The sequence below is a fragment of the Pithys albifrons genome, chromosome 5 (genome assembly GCF_047495875.1).
Source record: "Pithys albifrons albifrons isolate INPA30051 chromosome 5, PitAlb_v1, whole genome shotgun sequence".
Classification (NCBI taxonomy): domain Eukaryota; kingdom Metazoa; phylum Chordata; class Aves; order Passeriformes; family Thamnophilidae; genus Pithys; species Pithys albifrons.
The window spans coordinates 16,957,176-16,977,754 of record NC_092462.1 but is presented as its reverse complement, the minus strand read 5'-3'; the positions used below and the strand labels follow the sequence as shown (position 1 = coordinate 16,977,754).

The following is a 20,579-nucleotide window of genomic DNA, read 5'->3' as shown; positions in this document are numbered from 1 at the left end:
GCAAACATGGCCTGACAATAACAGGATTAGATCACTTTAATCCTAAGGTACTAAGACATCTAAGCACAGTCCTTTATTCTGCCAAACTGGAAAAATTACCAGATCTTCAAAAGTACTCGCACACTGCCTTCCAGTGAAGTCAATGAACCTCCAACATTTAAGTCCCCTGAGTTCTTTTTTGACCTCAGGCTGTGTCTCACTTCCTGCTGGGAGCAGAGAAACAGTGCCAGCTGCAAGGAGCTCTGCTCTTTGGATCAGCACAGTCTCTGCACAGCAGCATAAAACTCATGACATGACCCCAAAACACTGTAAAGTCTGCACAGGCATTTGGGGCTAAGCACACTATCTAGCTGTTTTCTAAGAAATCCATGCAAACATCCAACAAATGGATTTGAAGCATACTTTTTCAAATAAAGAACAAGCACCTGCTACATATTGCAGAGGGGTCCACACCACCAATTAAGTAATTGGCATTATTTGATTGGGGGGTGGGAGGAAGTAAAACAGAACTTACTGTCTGTTCCCTAAGTTTGTCATATAGAAACTCCAGGCGTTTATTTGCATCATCCAGTTTCCTCTTGGTTTGCTGCAAAAGAAATGAAGACACTAAAATACAGGGATTTAAAGAACACCATACTGATCTGATATCACTGCAAAGAGGTCCGTGCAGCACATCAAATTCCTTCCTCAACAACGTCTTCAAAACACATCATTTGAATTCTTTGTTCTGTACTTTTCTCCCCAGATTTTGTTAGGAAACACCACATGATGTGACTGTAGTTCTCCACATGTAACCACTTTAGGTCATTACAGAGAAATAGTAAACCATAGAGGTGCATCCCAAAAGCCACTGGTCATTTCCAAAACCCCCTGGTATAGCTGATAAAAAAGTAATAGAATTCTGAGCTGCAGTACCAATTTTTTTTCTATGGTTCAATGGCGAAGCATAATAACTGGATAAAATTCTTACTGGAATCAAGCATCCAGCAACATCAATGAGAGCTTAAGGGCACATGCAGATACTCAAGTCTAAATAAGTACAACTCAGTCATCATTTTTGGCAAATCCTAACTATATTTTCCCTCATATGATAGTAATGCCAGGAGTTCATAAGTTTTTATTGTCAATAGAAAAACTAATAGCCTACCCCAAAATGTCCTCACAGATCCTTTGTGCCATGACTTTTATAGAATAAACCACTCCCTGATGTACCTGGAGTTATTTTGCCACCAAAGGCTCTTAAAATAACACCAGTATATTCCATCTGCAGCAGCAGCTACTGAAGAAATGCATTTTTTATCTACCTTTTTTTTTTAAACCAACATCCACAGAAATTGTAGATTTTAATCCAGATCCTGATAAAGCATCAGGGTTACAACTGCAGGAGCACAAAAAAAGCTTGTGGACAGGAGCAGAAATGACATCAGTGCACAAGAGTAATGGAACTTCCCCCTAAATTAGCATGCACATCAATCCACCTTCACATGGGATAGTGCCATTTTCCCTGGCAACTGGAAACATTTATCTGGATTAAATATTGCCTAGAGAGAAAACAAAGCCTATGGGAATGCTCTAGCTCAAGAGTGAAGACACGCTGATGGCTGCCTGCTGTGCTAGAAATTAGAGAAAGCTGTTCAGATGGCAGAGGACATAAAGGAGAACACAGCACATGGATCTTGTGCCATGTGTGGAAAGCGCCTCAGCACCAGTTATGCTGTCAAGGAACTGAGACGGGTAAGGAAAAGTACCCCAGGAGGAGCAGGTAAGAAATTGGTTCATTTTTTTGGACTGGGTAACTCAGATACATTAACTTCGTTAACATTTGTTTCAAAATCGTAAACATGAGAACACACCATTTTCATTTTACAGATGGTCAGCTAGGACAACAAAGAATAAATTGTGTCTCATGAACAGCAAGACATCTCTCCAGCCAGAAAAATGAGGCAGAAGTGCAACCTGGTTGTCCTTCTCACTCTTTGCTTCCTGTTCCCATCTTCTGCTTTAGAATGTAATCAATAGTGTCTGCATTTGTTCTGACAGTAACTGATGTGTACAGTCATGGTGGTGTCTCTTCTCTGTGTGCTGAAACACTTGCTCTGCCTAAGAAAATCAGAGAGACTTAACAAGAAGCAAGCAAAATGTGTTGGTGGAGCAGAAAAGCAATCTCTAGGTGCAGATGTGAGCAGAATGCTTTTGCCTTCTTTGTCTGGGAGAAGGGGCACTCAGAGGAAGAAAAGGTCAAAGAGTGTGCAGTATACACTATATATATATAACAAGAGCATGAGTCTGTGCTGCTAACAAAGCAAATTTAGTGCACAAAGCCCTCTGCACAGCACCAGCACCACCCTTCAGCATGTGGCAGGCACAAGCTGAACAGTCAGCATCTGTGCTTTGGGGTAGCATGTTATTTACTGACCACCAGAATTAAATGAGAAGCTTTAAAAAGGATGGCTCATTTACAAAGTGCTGGCTGCCACAGGAAATGTTTTTCCTATCCAGCTCCAGTGGTTGTGCTAAAGCTGCTAACCTTGCACTTCTCTGCTAGTCATTTTTATCTTTTGAAATGAGCTTGTTATTGGAAATCAGAGATCAAAATTGGAGGTGTGTATTCACGTATGTGAGCCTCGGCTCAGACGTGGCATAATACCAGCTGCTTCATGCTCTGAATTATAAAAAGCAGAAGCAGTTAAGTAAATGTACAGGGCATGCCTCCACAGAGATCACTTGACAGAAAGGCAGACAGCTCTCTCTGAAGGTTTTAGAATTTTTAATTAACTTTTTAACCATCAAAACCTTAACTGTAACCAATTCCAACCCTCCTCCCCTAAAGAGAGCAGCACAGGAGGCTGCAGTGGGTTAATTCCCTGCCCATAAACAGCATCATCAGGCTCTGCCCAGGCTGAGGGCTGTAAGAACCAGAGTCAGAGTACTTGGGCAGATGGGCTGTGTTGACCTCAGATTTCCACACCCTATGTGCATGTGGCTTTCTTACACATTGCTCGTGGCTGCTCAAAGCAGCCTTTAGAGGGACCACGGAGAGGCTGTGATGGTCACCTGTGCTGCAGGCAGCAGCACATTCATCCAAACACAGGGGTGCTCTGGGAACACTGCAGGGACCTACCGGATCAGAGGCGGACAGCAGGCACCTCTGGATAAGAGCTTCAAATGTTGTCTTCAGAATAAGGTGCTCCTCAGGGATGGGCTTCTTGGTAATCTTCTCTGTTGGCAGTGCCTGCACGTGCTGAGAAACAGAACAGGTGAGGCTTTTCCAGGTCACTGTGCCCACATGTTGTTTTTGACTAAAACAAGTGGCATCATTAGCTAGCTTGGCACAACTCCTATTTCTTCCTGTGGGTGTGTGGAGGTGACATTATCAGCCTCTGCTGTTGCTCCCTCTGGGAAGCTGTGAAGCTGCAGAAGGAAGAAGCTTGTTGGCCCATACTGACTATAGTATTAATTGCAAAAAAGTGCCATCTGAGTGAAGACTGCAGTAGCAAAACACCAGCATGGTGCAAACCTAGTGACTAAAAACTCCACAGCGCATTTTGCAGGTACAGGAAATGCCTGGCCAACAGGATGCCAGGCTCTGCTGATGGACAACCTACAGCCACGCAGTGCTGGGGCTGTTACCTGGATGGCATTGCCAATTGGGGCGCCAGGGGCCCCCTCCGTGCTGGGTTTGGAAGCAGCAGGTGGCAGGATGGATGGCCCCAGGGGCTGGGCAGGCTGGAAGCCACCCTGCAGCAGTGTCCCCACGGGGAGGTGCAGAGGCTGCAGGCTGGGGGCACCGGCCGGAGCTGCCGGACCTGGAGGCTGCTGCATCTGAGGCTGCGGATCCGCCAGCGGGTTCATGATGGGGGAAGTGATGGGAACTGGAGGCAGGAAGTTATCAGGGACCTGGGGAAAACCAAAATAAAACCAAAAAATAAACTGCATTTATGGTGTTGTGGCTACCGTGGGCAGAGCACAATGCCCAGCTCTTACAGACCTCCCAACCCACAGTAATTGAGAGCTCTGGATATAGAAATAACAGGATTTCAGTCTGGCTAAACAAATCCATTCCTCTGGCTGCACAGTAAGAAGTACCTTGAGACAGTCTAGCCTGCCTCTGGCCCCAAGAACTGGGTGCAGCCACTTCAAATCAGAGCCACCCTCCCTCTGCCAAGGGCACAAAACAGAGGTTTGGCAGACCAGCAGTATTAGAAGAGAAAACTAACCTACACCTACATCTATTCTTACTCTTGGGTCATTATATTTAGATTTTTGTCTCACTTCCAAGGGTGTATTTTTGTCCATGCAGTAGGGAGGTCACAGCTAGCAACATGCTCCAATAATGCTTCTGAAAGCCTTTCAAGCCTCTGGTGCACAGGTTTGTGCTAAGACAGATTATGGCTGCATTTCAGACTCATCCCTAAGCATCTGCCAGTCTTTACACAGGGGTGTTTCAGAAACATTTGGTAGAGGGAAGAAACAACAAAATGAACTACTGGCCTCTGCTATGCATGGTACAGAAATCCAAACAAAATACAGGGCTTCTATGGGAACATGCACATTTCTTTGAGTGCACATGGAAAAAAAGGAAAGATTACAGAACCCTGAATGAATGATGCTAGTGGTTTGGGATAGCAAAAAAAAAAATCCAAAATCAACAGCAAATTCAGTTATAAAAGCAATGAATCAGAGCAATAAACTTTCGAGTGGTGAATAAGTTCTTAGTTAGGAAGAAAACAGTTTAAAATTATGGCTCAAAATGCCAGACATCTCTTCAACTTTATAATAGTCCATGTGGTGAGTCATCTTATAATATCCTAAACCACCCCTCAGACAGTGGACAGAAGGGAAACAAACATAGAAACATGACTGACAGATTTGTTAAATACCCAACAGGGAACAAGCATGACTCCTCATTTAGAAGAGAGCCAGCCCTCAAGCCTTGGCTATGGCAGAAATTCTGACTGTAACACACACACACATACACAGCAGTAACAAAAACCCCGTTTGCAGAAGGCTGCTTCTTGAGCTCTCAGGTCTAGCAGTTATCCTTTCTAACAACTTTCTTCCTTCTACTCCAGAGCCTGAAGCCTCAAAGACAGCTGCTGTGGGACAAACATCCCAGCCCTGGGGCAGTGAGAAGCACACAGTGTCCTTGATCCAGCCTCCCAAAGCTTCTTATCTTGAACTGCAGAGACCAAAACCAAAGGCTAAGGGAGACTTCTGCCTTCACCTTCACCCAGACCTTCCCTGGCCTGCTCTAACGTTTTTTTGTTCTCCCTACACTTTGCATGCTACAGAGTAACTCTTGCTTCCCAAATGTACCAAGGTCAGAGAGCAGTGGGTGGCACTCACTGCCATGGAAATACTCCAGACTACAGCAGCATCGGGGGAGGAAAAGGCTCACTGTGCTCTGTGCCAGGTGTCCGCAGTTATTCTGCCCTGCTGCAACCTAAATCCGTTTTACAAAACTACATTATCTCCATCATGAAAATTGTCTTACTCTCAACTGATCTCTCAGGGTCAGACCCTTAATCAGGATAAATTGCTTTCAGCTCAAGCGAAGTCAATAACCTGTAACAATTTGCACAGCCTCATAATTTTGCCTAAGTATCATCTCCTGTAAAACTCCACTGCTTTACCACAGATGAAAACACTCAGAAGCATTTCCTTCAAACCAGGATCAGTGTTGTTATTAACAACCGTAACTTCAGCAAAAAAACCACCGTCTCTTTATAGGCTTAAGTATTTTGAGAGAGATAATGCATATTGGAGAGTCATAAAAGCCATTTCTGCTCTTGAGGTGCACCTTTCATTTGCTAACCCTTCTCTTTCCTTCTCCTGCCAACAAGTGTTCCAGGAGCAGCTCAAATTACTGCTTTTCGAGTGACCAGCCCTCAATTGTGTTGAGGCAGGACTTCCCAGAGTACCTTCTTCTTCTTGGCAGCTCTGTTCAGGGTGGGAGGGTCATTCCAGCCATTCTGAGGCCCTAGGACAGAAAGAAAACAGAAACTGTAAGTACCTTGGATGAGGACAGCGATGCCTTGAGTTCAGCTGAGCCAGCTCCCCATCACAGCTCTACTGGCAGGGCCTTGGCAGAGCCTGCCCTCTCCTGAGGGCTAGAGCAGCTGCTGTACCAGCCAAGCCTCCCAACACCCCAGACCCTTTGGGCTCTGCACCCACTGTGTATGCTTGGGATCTTAACCAACTGTTCTCAAATTAATAACTTAATTATTAATTTTTTTCTTCTCTTGCAGGAAAAAAGCTTTGAGCAGACATGCCCTTTGAAAGGGACCTACCATGCCCAAAACACAGCTCTGCTCCACAGACTCTATATATAAAGAGAGCTTATATGTGACATTTATACATGACAGTTAAGACACGTTCTCCAGCAACACTGCACAGAAAGAAGAGGTGTAAGAGGCAACAGGAGCCTTAAACATTTCAGGCCAGATTCACCCAGCCACCCCAGAGACACAAAAGAGACAAAACCTCAGGTTTCCTCTGCCAGCTACAGCATGTTTTTGGGTGCTTAGTATTCCAAAAATCAGAGCAGAGCTGCTTGAGCAAGGTGAAAAAATCTAGCTTTCTGCACCATGGGCAATTTGTTTGAAACAGGAAGAAGCACAGAGGATGTCTGAGCAGATTTACTCCAAGTCTGGGATGCTGCTCTGTGCCAAACCTTGTGATCTTCCAAGAAAGCAGGCTCTGTGCAGCTGGAAGGTTTGTGCACCAAAGCCCACATTAGTGCATTAGAGCCAGCCCCCCATGTCATCCCGGAGCACGTGTAATCGGGACCACAGCATCACATCCCAGCATTACCACGGCCTCATCCAGTAATCAGGATTTATTGCACAAAGCCACAAAAAGCCAACAAAACCAAATCCCTGCTCAATGGACTTTTTCACCACAGTGTTTTTCACTTAGCAGATGATGAATTCAACCTTACACAGCACAGCTTAACATCACTGCAGAATTTGCTCCCGATCTTTTGTTAAACAGGTTCCACATGGAGAGTATGTTAAAGGGGTAAATTAAGAACAATTTAAAACCCCTTTCACATGTGCTTTCTCTTTCACCAAAGGCAGTGCCACATCTTCTGGCAGCCATGTGCCCTCAGGGCTCCTCTATTCCTCCCTATCCAGAAAATCCCAGGGTATTTCAGATCCAGGGACTCTAACTGCTGCAGTGCTGATAGGGGTAGTAACACATTAGGAAAATGTCCCAGACTGCTACCACTGTTAACTTCCTGGAATAATTTGCTTTAAAAAAGGAAAACCAGATTTTATTTCTGTGGTTAAAAATTCCAGATATGTTGTTATTGGTTTTAATTAAGAAATTAAAAATTGATTTGATTAACGTCTGATTAGCAAACAGCATCATACAGTGTTCTCTGAAGAACATATGCATAATTGATGTCTGTTCAATTAATTTCATGTAGTGGCTGTAATTATTTTCAGGTTAGGTGGTACCTAGTTCACCTGCAAAGGGAGAGGCCTGGTCTTGAGTTGGTAGGCTTTCTGCAGATAAAATGCAAAGAGAACTAAAAAAAAGATTTTCTTCAAAAGATTTTTCTTAAAAAACAATAAAACAATTGGTCTGCAATTTTTGATTAGCAATTTAGTTTCGATAAGCACAAGAACTCAGGATTAAAAACACCTAAACTAATACCAATGTCAGTTTAGAGATGAGTCATTTGTTCAAACCACCCCATGGAACTGCTTTTGTCCATGTTCCCCAAAAACAAGCCTTGTTCTTTCCACGCAGTAAATCAGTGTTTTAGTTGTTTTAACAAATTTTGCAGATTTCTAGCTCATTTTCTTATCTCTGGTGTTCTCATTTTCTATTCCAGTGCAGCCGACAGACCATTACTCTTCACAGCAATCTTCTCAATATCATTTTACTGTTCCAGAAAGCTTTTCAAGAGATGCTTAAAGTACTTGACTCCAAGGTGGATATCCAAGTATTTTCTCAAATCAAGGCACACACTCAACTGCATGCAGCCCAGCAACAAAAGTATGCTCACATAGCAGCTTTACACTCACACAAAAATGACACATTGCCTTCTCAGACTGAGCAACAAATCCAAATGACACAAACAATAAAGGCTTCACTATTTTAAAACAAAGAGGAACTCTGGGGATAACTTCTGTCTCTGGGGTTGGTCTGATGTGCTTATTGTTCAAGTGCAAACCCTTCCTTTAGCTAAGAATTGATCTATCACAGTTTCAAACAGCATTCAAGATGCTGAAAATTAAAACTCCCTTGAAAGAAGGTTCAAAGATCTATTACAAAACAAAGTGAGAAAGGTTGAAAATGAAATTAAGTGTGGGCTTTCCTTGCTTATTGAAACTCCAAGGACAGCTTAACATACTGATGCGATATGCATTTGCAAAAACCTAGAAGATATTTACAGAACTGTTTCTTTAAGTGCATCTTTAAATCCAAGCCAGTTCAAAGGTCAGGAGCCTTTCAAGACTTCAGATTTGAACTTCTTCCTTCCTGCCTTACCCCCTCCCTTTAATCACAGTGAAACATCATGTTCCCAGATTAGATTATCACCACACACAAAAGCACACCACTTCAATGCCAAGACCAGCATCACTATATGCTCTGCACTAGAACACTGAATTACAGGTGAGATTTGCTTCTTGCTGCAGATTTCTGTGGTTCTAGAGGATCTCATGCCAAGGCATCCTTCACTCAGCAATGCAGCTGCTTGGAAATATGCTGGTGGTTAAGCATATTAAGCATGCACACTGTCATTTTTCCACTTACAAAACAAGGGGTATTTTTCCTTCTTGTTTGCATGCTTTTTGAAAGGCGTAATCTAAACACTGGAAGAGAACAGAGTGTGCTTTTCAGACACCCTTTTTCTTTTTATCATAGTTCACCAGCTGCAGGCAGCACTTGTGTGCCAGCAGCCCACATTCATGAGCTATCCTGGCCTCAGCACTTTACCATGCTCTGAAGTCCACCTCTGCATTTCTGACTAAGGCTGCTGTTTGCCAGAAATCAGAGAAGATGCCCAAGTTTGGGTTCCTGAGCACTTGACACTTTATACTGGCCACCTTCTCACTACAGCTGCTGGGAACAACATAAGGAGCATGGACAGTTGTCAGAAAGTTTTATAAAAAGCCTGGTATGAACAACATTTAATTTCAAAAGGAAATTTGGCCAGGCAATACAGATGACTGCTGCAATTCCCCTTATATTAAAATGACATAAGCAGGATGTTTTAGACTACTGTCTGTGTGTATTATGCCATTTTACAAACCAACTGGTATTGTCAGTAATGTTCCTCATTTCTATTGTCCAGAGCACAGAGCTTCACCCACTCTGAGCACATCACATGGACAATGTCACTTCACTGCAACAAACTTCGCAAGAGGTAGATCTGAGATGACTGCCAGTGATGCAAGTTGAGTAGTAAAATGGAAAAGAGAGAACAATTTTCTTGTTCCCAGCATTTATTTGGAGGTGCAGAAACTATGCTGTCTGCATTATAATGTCCTGCTTAACATCCCAGGCGTAGAAACCCTATCCAATAACTCTTTCTCTATCCAATGTAATAGTTCCCCTAGCTTGGAGATTCAGTGTTGACATGCCCTGTAGTGTGGGATCAGGAGAAGTCACAGCACACCAGAGAGGACACCAGATCTGGCTGCACAATACAAGGAAAAGGCCTGTTCTCCCCTTGCAACTCTGGCAGCCCTACACTAGTCCTATTTTTTGACAAAGTGAAAGACGATTTCTCTCCAAAACATGAGGGTGTGTGTGAAGGCAATGTCATGAGAGGTGTGAGCTGCCAGCCTAAAGGATGCCTGGAGCATCTACTCATAGGACTCACATTGCCAAGACCAAGACAAAATGCCTTTTCTGCACTGCCTCAGCGCTAACAGACTTTAAAATAAGAGGGGGAATCACAGTGGGCTCATTAGAGCCTGTCAGAAGAGTCAACATCTTTGAAACATCTCTCAAATCTTTCTTAATATTCCCTTCACACTCTGCTTCCCAGATCCAGTCCTTGACACTTCAGCTGGACCATCTGGATGTGAAACATGTCTATGACCAAGTTAGGAAAGGACTGTTCATGCTTCCTGCACTATCTGACGTATGTGAAGCTGCTGTTTCACAGGCTGCTATGTGAAGAGACAGGTTTGTTGTGGCAAGTGAGGTCACTGTCCCACAGCAAACAGCGACATACAGGCAGTCACAGGCAGACATGGAGTCCCACCTTAGCCAGTGCTCTCTCACCAAGCATGCTCAAACATGCTTTTATGTCAGCCACACACACATGCTTTTAATTGCACTCAAGAAAGAGACATGTAAAAGCATTTCTAAATCACTTCTGATTATCTTTTAAGGCATTCACAGGTAGAGGAAATCCCATTGCACTAAGTGGGTAGGAACAAAATAAAGGAAGTGAGCTGATGCTGCAGGAATCGTGTTTAAATGAAATACGCTGGCAATCCTGGGGCTTGAAAGGCTGCTCAAGATGCCAGGGACACAGGGACAAATCACATTTACAAAATCATTCTGTGAGGAGAATTGGGATCATCTTGTCAGCAGCGATCAGAAAAACTTGTCCAATTTTGTATTTTGCTCTCTGGTCACAGAGCAGGTTTTGACACCGGCCGCACGAGGTACAGCTGTGCCACCATCCACCCATGGCATATGACAGGCTCATAACAAGACTGCTGTAGCATCTTGTCTTGGGCAAGACAAAAGCTCTGTGACCATGGCAAGGTGTGACTTGCTCACCAAGTGCTCATTGCAGCAACGCAGCTGTGCCACTGCCATACGCACAGGGATGATGAGGTATTTTAGAAATGCTTTGAATTTATCTCTAAGCAAAAGCAAACTCATGCAGAGCATTCACAAGGCAAAGGTGCATATTGACCTGAGTGAGTAAAGACCAAAATCCTCCCCCCCTCCCTGCCTGCCCCCTGTCCAAGCGCAGACCTGTTCTCTGGGATGCAGGAAGGTCACTGGTTGCAGGCAGAGTACCTGTTGGTCCAGTAGGTAATGCATAAGCCACAGAAGTTGCTGGAGGTCCTGGCCTGCCATGCTGAAAGGATGTGCCAGGAGAAGGAACAGGGAAGGGGGAGATGGGATTCAGGCTTGTTGGGGAAGGTTGAGGCTGCCCAGGGTACAGAGGGGAGGGCATGGGATGGGCAGGGGTAGAGGGCAGGTAGGGAGGAGCAGTGTTAGGGGCAGGGTTTGGGTAAGAGGCTGAAGCAGGGACAGTGATAGGCTGCTGAGGCTGATAGAGAGCTGGTCCCCCTGTTCCAGAGGAGTATTGCTGCGTGGCCTGATAAGCTACAAACAGGGAGAGAAAATATTCAGTCAGTGAGTTCATAACAGAGGAACAGGTTTCTTCTGCTTTCTTCTTCACCCAACTCTTTTCATGCCCCTACCTCCTCAAACCACTTACCTGTCCAGCCAAATCCTGGCTCCCACAACCCTGCTTGTACTCTAGCACTGTTCAAAATCCCAGCCCGCCACTGGGAGCAGGGAGGCACGGAAAGAATGGCCTTGGCTGCAAGGACTCTTCTCCCCCACACACTCTCTGGCCCAGAGCCACCGTGCCACCTGGGACAGGGCTGGAGCACATAGACACTGCTGTCTTGTGGGCCACTGCAATCCTCAGTGTCTCACAGCGAAAGGAAAGGCCTGTCCCAGGTTTGCACAAAGCAAAATCCTAGGCCAAGGAAATGGACAACAGACTGGAAGTGAGTGTAAGCTCACAGCCTTTCACTGTGGGCCCCACAGCTTAATCTCACTACCAGTCCTGCCCATCTAAGCCCATTCTTCCTCCCTCACACCTGTACTTTCAGTCCCTGCCTTGAGTGTCAGTGCTCTGTCCTCCCCCTCACTCATCTCTACTACTGCCCTCGTTTCTTCATCCCCTTTCCTATCTTCAAGGAGTCCCACTGAGAAGTGGATGGTTCAGCTGCACACAGATGAGCTGTGTCTCTCTTTACCAGGCATGTGCTGCTTTTCCAGGACTCAGACTTTGGAGTTTCTGATCCCAGAACACTCTTGGGAAGGGCCAGCTGAGGAACAAGACTAAGACATAGGGGAAGACACCTTCTCAGCAGAGGAGACAGTGTTTGACAGAGGGTGTCTAATGTTTGAACCCCACCATGAAACGACAACCCTCAGATGTAGTCTCAGGAGCCCTTTCTCCTCCACCCCAGAGGAAACATGGGATTGGCTTGGTCTGAACACTCCCATCCACAGGCAAGGGACTGGTTACCCCCAGGTAAATGTAGCTGGTTCACCTGGGTGGAAGGAAGAGAGGGTGAAGCTGCTGTTACTTACTTTGTGGGTACGTTGGCCGTGTCCCTGCTTGTGAGTACATGCTGTAATTGGAAGTTGTGCCTTGCTGTGGCGGCATGTTGGGGTTAATGGCACTTGGCACGATAAACCCTGGAGGAGGTGGGTTGTCTCCCTGTAGCATAAAGATTTCAGGAAAAATTAAATTTCAGGTTGGGAGAGATAAGATTTAGTCAGCAACATTAATGCAGTGCTGAACTGTTAACAAAATGATCAGTTCACATCTCAAGACCTGAAACCACATTCCCTGGAAGAACAACCAGCATGGGGCAAATACCTCCAAACAGCCCAGTGCCTGAGGGTGCCCAGCCTAGCACTGAAAGCACAGCCTGTATGTGCAGTGACTTCAGCAGCAAGCAGAGCAGCACACACCTTCCTGCACAAGGAAGAGGTCCCTGCTAGTGCTGCCTGTTATTCAGGCAGACTGAGAGCACCCTGCCATCTTTCAACTAAACAAACATTAACTCTGAAGCTTCCGATTTCCATGGAAAGGGGAGAAATGAAAAATAACATCATACTTCAAATATTCCAGTGTGGGGCAAGGGCTGGGGAGGCTCAAATCACACTGAGCTCCCACTCAAGGCTTTCGAGTCACCCATCTGGGTGCTGGTGAAAAAAAAAGTAATGAGATGAAAAGGAGTAAAACCAGAGCACCAGAGCTGCTCCTTCTGTCTATCTGCACCAGAATACGTCAAGCATACAGACTACACCAGGGGACATACTGGGGTGGAGCAGGGGCTCAGAGAGGAATAATGAAGGTTATACCTGTGTGTCAGAGGGACAGCCTGCAGGAGGATGGCTGGGAAGGGCAGTAGGAGTTTTGTTACTCCAGGTAGTGACAGTAGGGGCAATTCTAACCTGAATCGAACAAAGAAATACCAATCATGGAAAACAAAACAATAAAAAAGTCTAAAGGGTTTGACAAAACAAGATGCAAGAAGGTTTGCATGCTGGCACTTGTAACAGCCATAAAATCTCAGAGAAAGAAGGAAAAATGCACTCAAGACAGACAAAATCACTGTGAACTGGAGCCAAAGTGAATTGCAGAGTGAAAATGAAGCACAGTGGAGTTGCAGCTACAATAGGCTGTGGAGCAAGTGCAGTGTTATATATGCCAGTGAGCCAGGTCTCCCTCTTTCATCACATTTTCCTACTGCAAAAGCTCCCCTGTACCCTGTGATTAGTCCATGACACCAAGCATCACTAACCACAGCTGCAAGTACTAAGTTAAATTCCAGCATACTGCCTCACACAAAAAAGTCTGTTTAAATTGAGCTCAAGATGAATTAAAAAAGGTTAAAATCTGATGTTCAGCACTTGCACATGCATAAATACACATCTTAATGGCAATTGCTAACCAGTCAGTCTTCTATAGCTCCTTTCCTCTATCTTGCTTCTCTGCCACTTCAAACCCCTTCAATTCCATACGACCACTTCTACCTTTCTGATGGGACAGGAACCATAAACCTCCTATAACTGTGACATCCCTGGGCAAATAATGGGTGTGCTGCCCAACAGAGGGTCACATGGCCAGGGCTGAAGAGTTCAACAACCATCTGAGCATAGGCAGAGGGAAAGCTGTGACCCTGCAGTCCTGGCTGGCTTAGCTGGCTATGTGGCTCTAACCCCACACAGTGCCAGGCTAATGGCACAGTCAGCTGTACAACAACCACCATTAGTGTCTGCATAATTCATCACTGAAGTCATCGAAAAGACTTTTTCACTTCCTTTCATGCCTTAGTTAACCAGATAAAGAAGAGTTCAAAAAACCTATGCTGAAAGGAATCCAGGTTTAAAGTACATGTTCCTGTTTGGGACAGCAATTAAACAAAGGCTGCTTCAAGATTGATCAAGTCCTACATACGCACTTTCTTAAAAGGAAGTCACAGTAAGTATCCTAAGACCCAAATATGTAATTTTTCTCCATTCTGGTTCATCAGCATACTGCTGGGCACCTTTCTGACAACACTTTTTCAAGCCCTTCTTGTTGAGCATGAACTCCCTGAAAATCCAATAACACAGGGGGATAGCTCACAGAGTTAACTCAAGGGGTTGTGCCTGCGAGAACTCGGCGTTAACTCAAGGGGTTGTGCCTGCGAGAACTCGGCGTTAACTCAAGGGGTTGTGCCTGCGAGAACTCGGCGTTAACTCAAGGGGTTGTGCCTGCGAGAACTCGGCGTTAACTCAAGGGGTTGTGCCTGCGAGAACTCGGCGTTAACTCAAGGGGTTGTGCCTGCGAGAACTCGGCGTTAACTCAAGGGGTTGTGCCTGCGAGAACTCGGCGTTAACTCAAGGGGTTGTGCCTGCGAGAACTCGGCGTTAACTCAAGGGGTTGTGCCTGCGAGAACTCGGCGTTAACTCAAGGGGTTGTGCCTGCGAGAACTCGGCGTTAACTCAAGGGGTTGTGCCTGCGAGAACTCGGCGTTAACTCAAGGGGTTGTGCCTGCGAGAACTCGGCGTTAACTCAAGGGGTTGTGCCTGCGAGAACTCGGCGTTAACTCAAGGGGTTGTGCCTGCGAGAACTCGGCGTTAACTCAAGGGGTTGTGCCTGCGAGAACTCGGCGTTAACTCAAGGGGTTGTGCCTGCGAGAACTCGGCGTTAACTCAAGGGGTTGTGCCTGCGAGAACTCGGCGTTAACTCAAGGGGTTGTGCCTGCGAGAACTCGGCGTTAACTCAAGGGGTTGTGCCTGCGAGAACTCGGCGTTAACTCAAGGGGTTGTGCCTGCGAGAACTCGGCGTTAACTCAAGGGGTTGTGATACACCCAGCCTTTTATGAATGAGCAGTGCCTGCTGAAATCATAGTTTGAGACATTCCTGAAACAGTAGGAGAAAGAGGGAACTCTGGTTTACAAAAAGCATTGCTAAGATTTTGCCATGTAGAGGAAAGCTGCTATTCCCCACAGCCAAACAGGAATCACACAATCACTTCTCAAGGCAACTCATTGGTTACAAGGAGGGAGGCCAAAGACACAGACAGAATAGTAGGGTTGATTATTGATGACAATGCATTTAAAATCATATGCAATGGTGTTAGCAAGATAATCTTGGATGAAGGCTTTGTCCCTTCTGAAACCTACCTTGCTAACACCCTGGAAAGAAGGCAGAGGCACACACTGTTGTCGACATCAAGAACTCCCAATTCCACCCCTCAATCTTTCAGCCCTTCTTCCTTCCTGCCTCATTTTTCTGGCAGGGAGTGCTTGAAGGCAGCACAGAGAGAAACACACCTCTGCTTGTGCCAGTCTCCTCTGTGTAGGGAGAACACCCATAGCCATCACACAACTCTGGTCTCAGAAAAGCCCAGCCCAGAACCCCTGTGTAGAGCAGGGCCAGAGGTGCTGCAGTGCTGTGCTGAGGGATTGGAGACCTGGCAGTGCCCTCCAAGCATACACACAGCCAGGGCTGCCCAACACACCACACTGTGGCAATGGCCTCTGAGTTCTGTTGCAGTGTCATCCTCAGGCTAGAGATAAAACCAGGGAATTTGCCTTCCCCATTTGTATTCTTCCTTCCTGCACAGCTCCCATATTACTGTCATACTCACCAAGTCTTTCTTCTAGCACAGCTCACTCTCAGTCCAGGAAGTTAAACCACCTGCCTCCTTACCAGCCTGTGCCCTCTTACACCCATCTAGGAAGGTGTTTTCATAGCAGGCTGTACCCATAGCTGCTGAAACATCCTCAGTTTGCTATTCCCACTGCTCAGCAGCTTCTACAGTCAACACTGGAGCTGGGGGCCGGAATAATCAGCCCCAGAAGAGTGAGCAGCATGAGCAAGCCCCAAGGCCTGCAGGGATGGGACATCAGGGACTACGAGAAGAAGCAGAGACCTCCTGCAGCACTCTCCCATGCAGCTATTCTTGGCATGGAAGCACATTTTCAAACTAAGGGAGAAAACACCAAGTCCTCAGAAGCAGGCTACTTGACAAGGTGTTTAATGGATGTTTCCAGATGAGGAATAAAGGAGGTATCTGTCGTCACTGAAAGGAAGCATCAATGACCTTCTCCACAAGGCTCTCAGTAGATATATGTCATACAGCCTCAGACCAAGAGAAAGGAAAAAAATTATTGTATCCATCACCCCTACGAATTCAAGCACTACGTCCCTCCTTTACTGGCAAAACCCATTTACCTGCTGGTAATACTGCTGGGCTGGAGCCTGGGGTGCTTGCATCTGTCCAGCCACAGGGCCAGCTCGTCCTTTGGGCACAGGCTCTCTCTCATATGGTCCTTTGAGGCCATCCTGTCCCACTGGGAGCTCCCCTTGGGCTCTGCAAAGCCTGTCGCGTAGCTGCATGATGTTTGGCTGCAATCAGAAAAGGACAGTGAAGGAAGGTTAACTGCACTGCCTGTTACCCAGTGCATCACACCAAGAGGCTGAGTAGCCACCCACTGATGAGCGCTCTCTCAGAAGCCTGCTCTGCTTTATTTGACTGGAACAAGACATGATCATGCAGGAGACATGGGGCCATTGGGACTGCCTTACACGTGCCTGCCTCATTCCCAAACCAGCATGTCTACGAATACCAGCTGATGGAAAATGAGAAGTCCAAAGAAAACAACCAAATGCCAATGTACACATTCCATTCACTGTTTCTGGCTTGCAAGAGGAACACCCTTTGGCAGTCACTGGCTGCAAGGACAAGTGTGTGAAACAAAGAGGGAGCAGAAGGTGGCTGTGCAATTCTGCCAGCTCAGTAAGGTCAACACAGCAGGGGGGAAACAGCCTGAATGTCACATCCCGAAGCAGAGGTCAAATGGCAATCCTGATTGTTGACCGCACCACACAGATACCTTTGCTCCTCCAAGCATACCTGTTCACACAGAAAGAGGGAGTGAAGAGCCTGAAAAACCCATACCTGGTTGGTGTTTGCAGGAAGGAAGGTCAGAGCTGCAGCCAAGCTTCCCTGAGCAGCCAGGAGGTTGGCATACTGGCTCATCTTATCAGCCAAAAGGGCCCCCACAGCATTAGGATCCACAGCCTGGGTGAGCTGCACAGCTTTGCGCAGGATTACGACTTTTTCTATTAAATCCTGAAAGATCAGGAAAAAAAACAATCCACAAGTGAGAATAACAAAGTGAATGACTAACAAGTGGAGCTAATGACTGTCATGGAGGTCTGTTCCTGAGGGCAGCCTTGCAAAACCCCCTCTCACTCAATGAGAGGTCCAAGGCAAGTGCAGGTTACCCAGAGAGCCACAGCTGCACCAAAGGCACAGCTTTCCCAGGAAGTGAGATAACAGAACAGCAACCACACATCAAGTAGCTTCTAACACTATAGCCAGCAGAGTTCCAAGCTGAAAGAACTGCTTTTATTAAACAGGCTTTCAAGGCTCTATAACCACTGTGCCTCCAAGAAGAGGCTTTCATAAAATCATCTGGTGACAGCATGAGAGCAAACAGGAAACAATATGCCCTTGAGAGAGCGGTCCATTGTTTTCTGGTTGGTATGGCAAAAATGGTTTTCCTGATATTCAGCAGGAATACTCCCTATCTTGCCTTCCTTGCACATCCCCAAACACCAGAACTGGTCTTGGCTGGGTTTCCACACAGTCCTAAATTATAGGAATGTTTTCTGGTCAGTTCTCATGATGTTCCTACTCTAACTATTTATATTGAAATATACCACAAATATTAATTCACCAATATTAACATTCTTTCCTTTTTTAAAATCTTACAACAGATTTAATGAGTACTGTACACAAGATTTCAACAATGTATCACTAATAAGGACTGTTTTCTGACTGATAAAACATTTTTGTTTTTCCCAACGAATCAGCACTTCAAAAAAAGGAAAAGAACTCCAAAAAATAAATCAAGATAACCAACAGTTTCCATGGGTTTCAGCAGTTCCACATCACAGTAAACAAGCAGCCTAATTGTAACTTCAACAATATTTTTCAACTTTAGAGTCCAAGAGAGCAAAGCCATGCAATCAAAATGCAAATTCAAACTGTAGTTTACTTCAAACTGAAGGTAAATCTGTAAATAAAGCCCTCAAAATCAAGTAATTTTGATAATTCAAAACTGGAATTAATAATGCAAAGCAAAACTCATACACTCCTATTCCTTCAATTCACTAAATAAGAGACTTCAAGCACCACCAAGTAATGTTACTTAATGTTTAAGTAGTCCCTAACAGCCAAAGATGCAAGCATTTGAAGACCTTTCTTTACCACTACTTAAAAGAACTGTGTTAGCATGACTACCCAAAGACCAGGTCAAGCACAAGGGCCACTGTGCTTCACAACGAATTTTCCAGTATCATATTTATACATTGGGGCGGTCCCGTGATGTAAAGGAGAGCACTCTGGACTCTGAATCCCAAGGTCCCGAGTTCGCGTCTCAGTGGGGACCATCCCCTGGCAGTTCAATGCCTCCCTGCCATCCGATCCCATCAGATCTCGGATGCTCAGCAGGGTCAGCCCTGGTTAGTACCGGGTGCTGTGACAGTCCCGAGGACTTCACTGTCACTGTCCAAGCTCGCTCGGCTGTGGCAGATGGACCTTAGGACTTAAACCGTGGGGCCAGTACCATACACACTGTGCCTCACCTAAAACATCCACTGCGCAGGCTTGAAGGGCACACCCATGTGAGAGAAGGGCCCTTCCCAAATCTTCGTTTGTGAAATCTGGCCGTACATACATATACATACATTTATACATTTTTACAAAAGCCACCCATTCCAGAAGGAAAAGGCTTGTATCCTGACATGCATGCAGCTATCAGACAGCAAAGCTCTACACTAGGTCATTTGATTTAAACCCTAAATGATTGTAGTGTGTTACTTCCAACAACTTTGGTAAAATAGTTACAAACCTGAAGGGACAAGGGGCTGCTTCCATCCTGAACTTTGGTCCAACAAGCTACAAGTTTCTCAACATTGCCAGCACAAATGTAACAGAGACAGGCTTGTGTCTGCAGAACGCTGTCCCCTTCATTCTCCAGCCTGCTGCCCAGGAGATCTAGAGGAAACATGAACAAAGATGCTGGTGAATCACTTCAGTGATCCCTCGCCATCACTGCTGAGGCTGGGGAAGCCCACAATGCCTGTTGTGTCTCTGCTCAGCACAGTGAGAAGGGATATTGCCTCTGGGCCCCATTGGTTAGGACATACTCTAGTATCCAACACAGATTATCCCATGGGAATCCAGGGCACTTCAGAGGCAGTAAATGTCATGGCAGCAAGAACCTGTCAAATGACTGCAAACATGAGACACAGCAGAGAAGACAGGCCATCTGCTGACATGACAAAGGACAGGAGGCCAGGGTTCACCCACTTCTCTAGTTCCTCATTTCAGGAGTGTGACCTAAGTGTACAGTTGGCCATGATGCTGGTAAAAGAGCACCCCAGAGGTCTGTCTGCTCGTCTGCAAAAGGCCTGAGGAAATATATTACCCATGGAAGAAGTTAGCAAGGCACTGGAGCAGTATACTGGGAGGAAAACAGCACTGGCAAAGTGTAGTTTTGCTGTAAGTGGAATAAATGACATCAAGCCTGTGAAGTGTCCTTACCACAAAGCGCTGCAAACTCATCTGGCCTGGCGTAAGTGAGCACAGCAGCCAAAGCCTCTCTCCAATTCTGCAGATCACAAGACTGCACAATTTCTTTCCAGTTCTTCGTTACCACTGCAGTGATGAGCTAGACCAGAAGGAGAGAAACCACAATTAACATCTTGATAGGATTTCCTTTGTATAATATACAGTATCATTTTTATCTGTTCAAGTGTACTCATCTTCACTGTATCCAGAGTCATGACAGATACTGCACTGTAGTTAAGCAGCTGCAGTTCAACAGTACATTTTACTTCAAAAAGAGTACAGTGAAAAATCAACAAGCTCAGGTAACACAGAGGGCAATTATTCTTCCTACCAAACGTGCAAGAAAAGAATATCCAAATCTCCACAAGTTGTGATTGCTTGAAAATGGTTTTTCAGCAGTTTTTGCAGAGAAAGATAACATACTAAGTATTTAGCTGTAAGTCTTCCATACAATGTACAGGAAGGGGTATGAATTTTATCAAACTGTTTCATTTGGCTTTAAGCCCTAGGACTCACGCCAACCTGAGGCAAAGCTGAAAAGGCTGTATAAAAGAAGCAACAAAGTGGTACCAGTATCAGCCTGAGCTGGCTGCAATACCCCTAACCCTTCACCCCCCACACAGGCTGCCTGTTCATAAGCTCTCGGAATAAACTCCATGTTTTTTTCTCAGACTCTGCCTCCAGTTACTTTGCATTGGATAAAAG

The 20,579-nt window shown here is 45.6% G+C and overlaps 1 protein-coding gene across 15 annotated transcripts in view; it reads right to left on the bottom strand.

Moving 5' to 3' along the window:
- SEC31A (SEC31 homolog A, COPII coat complex component) overlaps positions 1-20,579 on the bottom strand; it is a 42,128-nt gene that overhangs the window by 1,078 nt on the left and 20,471 nt on the right. For 2 of the 15 annotated variants that reach the window (XM_071555778.1, XM_071555784.1), the window contains 12 exons: positions 19,848-19,974; positions 19,153-19,298; positions 17,193-17,366; positions 16,466-16,639; positions 13,099-13,191; positions 12,319-12,448; positions 10,957-11,313; positions 7,464-7,511; positions 5,922-5,980; positions 3,631-3,897; positions 3,122-3,241; positions 515-586 (listed from right to left, as the gene is read on the bottom strand). In XM_071555778.1, the coding sequence (XP_071411879.1) occupies positions 515-586; positions 3,122-3,241; positions 3,631-3,897; positions 5,922-5,980; positions 7,464-7,511; positions 10,957-11,313; positions 12,319-12,448; positions 13,099-13,191; positions 16,466-16,639; positions 17,193-17,366; positions 19,153-19,298; positions 19,848-19,974 (1,767 nt within the window). The remainder of the gene's footprint in view (positions 1-514; positions 587-3,121; positions 3,242-3,630; positions 3,898-5,921; positions 5,981-7,463; positions 7,512-10,956; positions 11,314-12,318; positions 12,449-13,098; positions 13,192-16,465; positions 16,640-17,192; positions 17,367-19,152; positions 19,299-19,847; positions 19,975-20,579) is intronic. The other 13 variants (XM_071555787.1, XM_071555790.1, XM_071555789.1 and 10 more) reach the window with 11 other exon arrangements.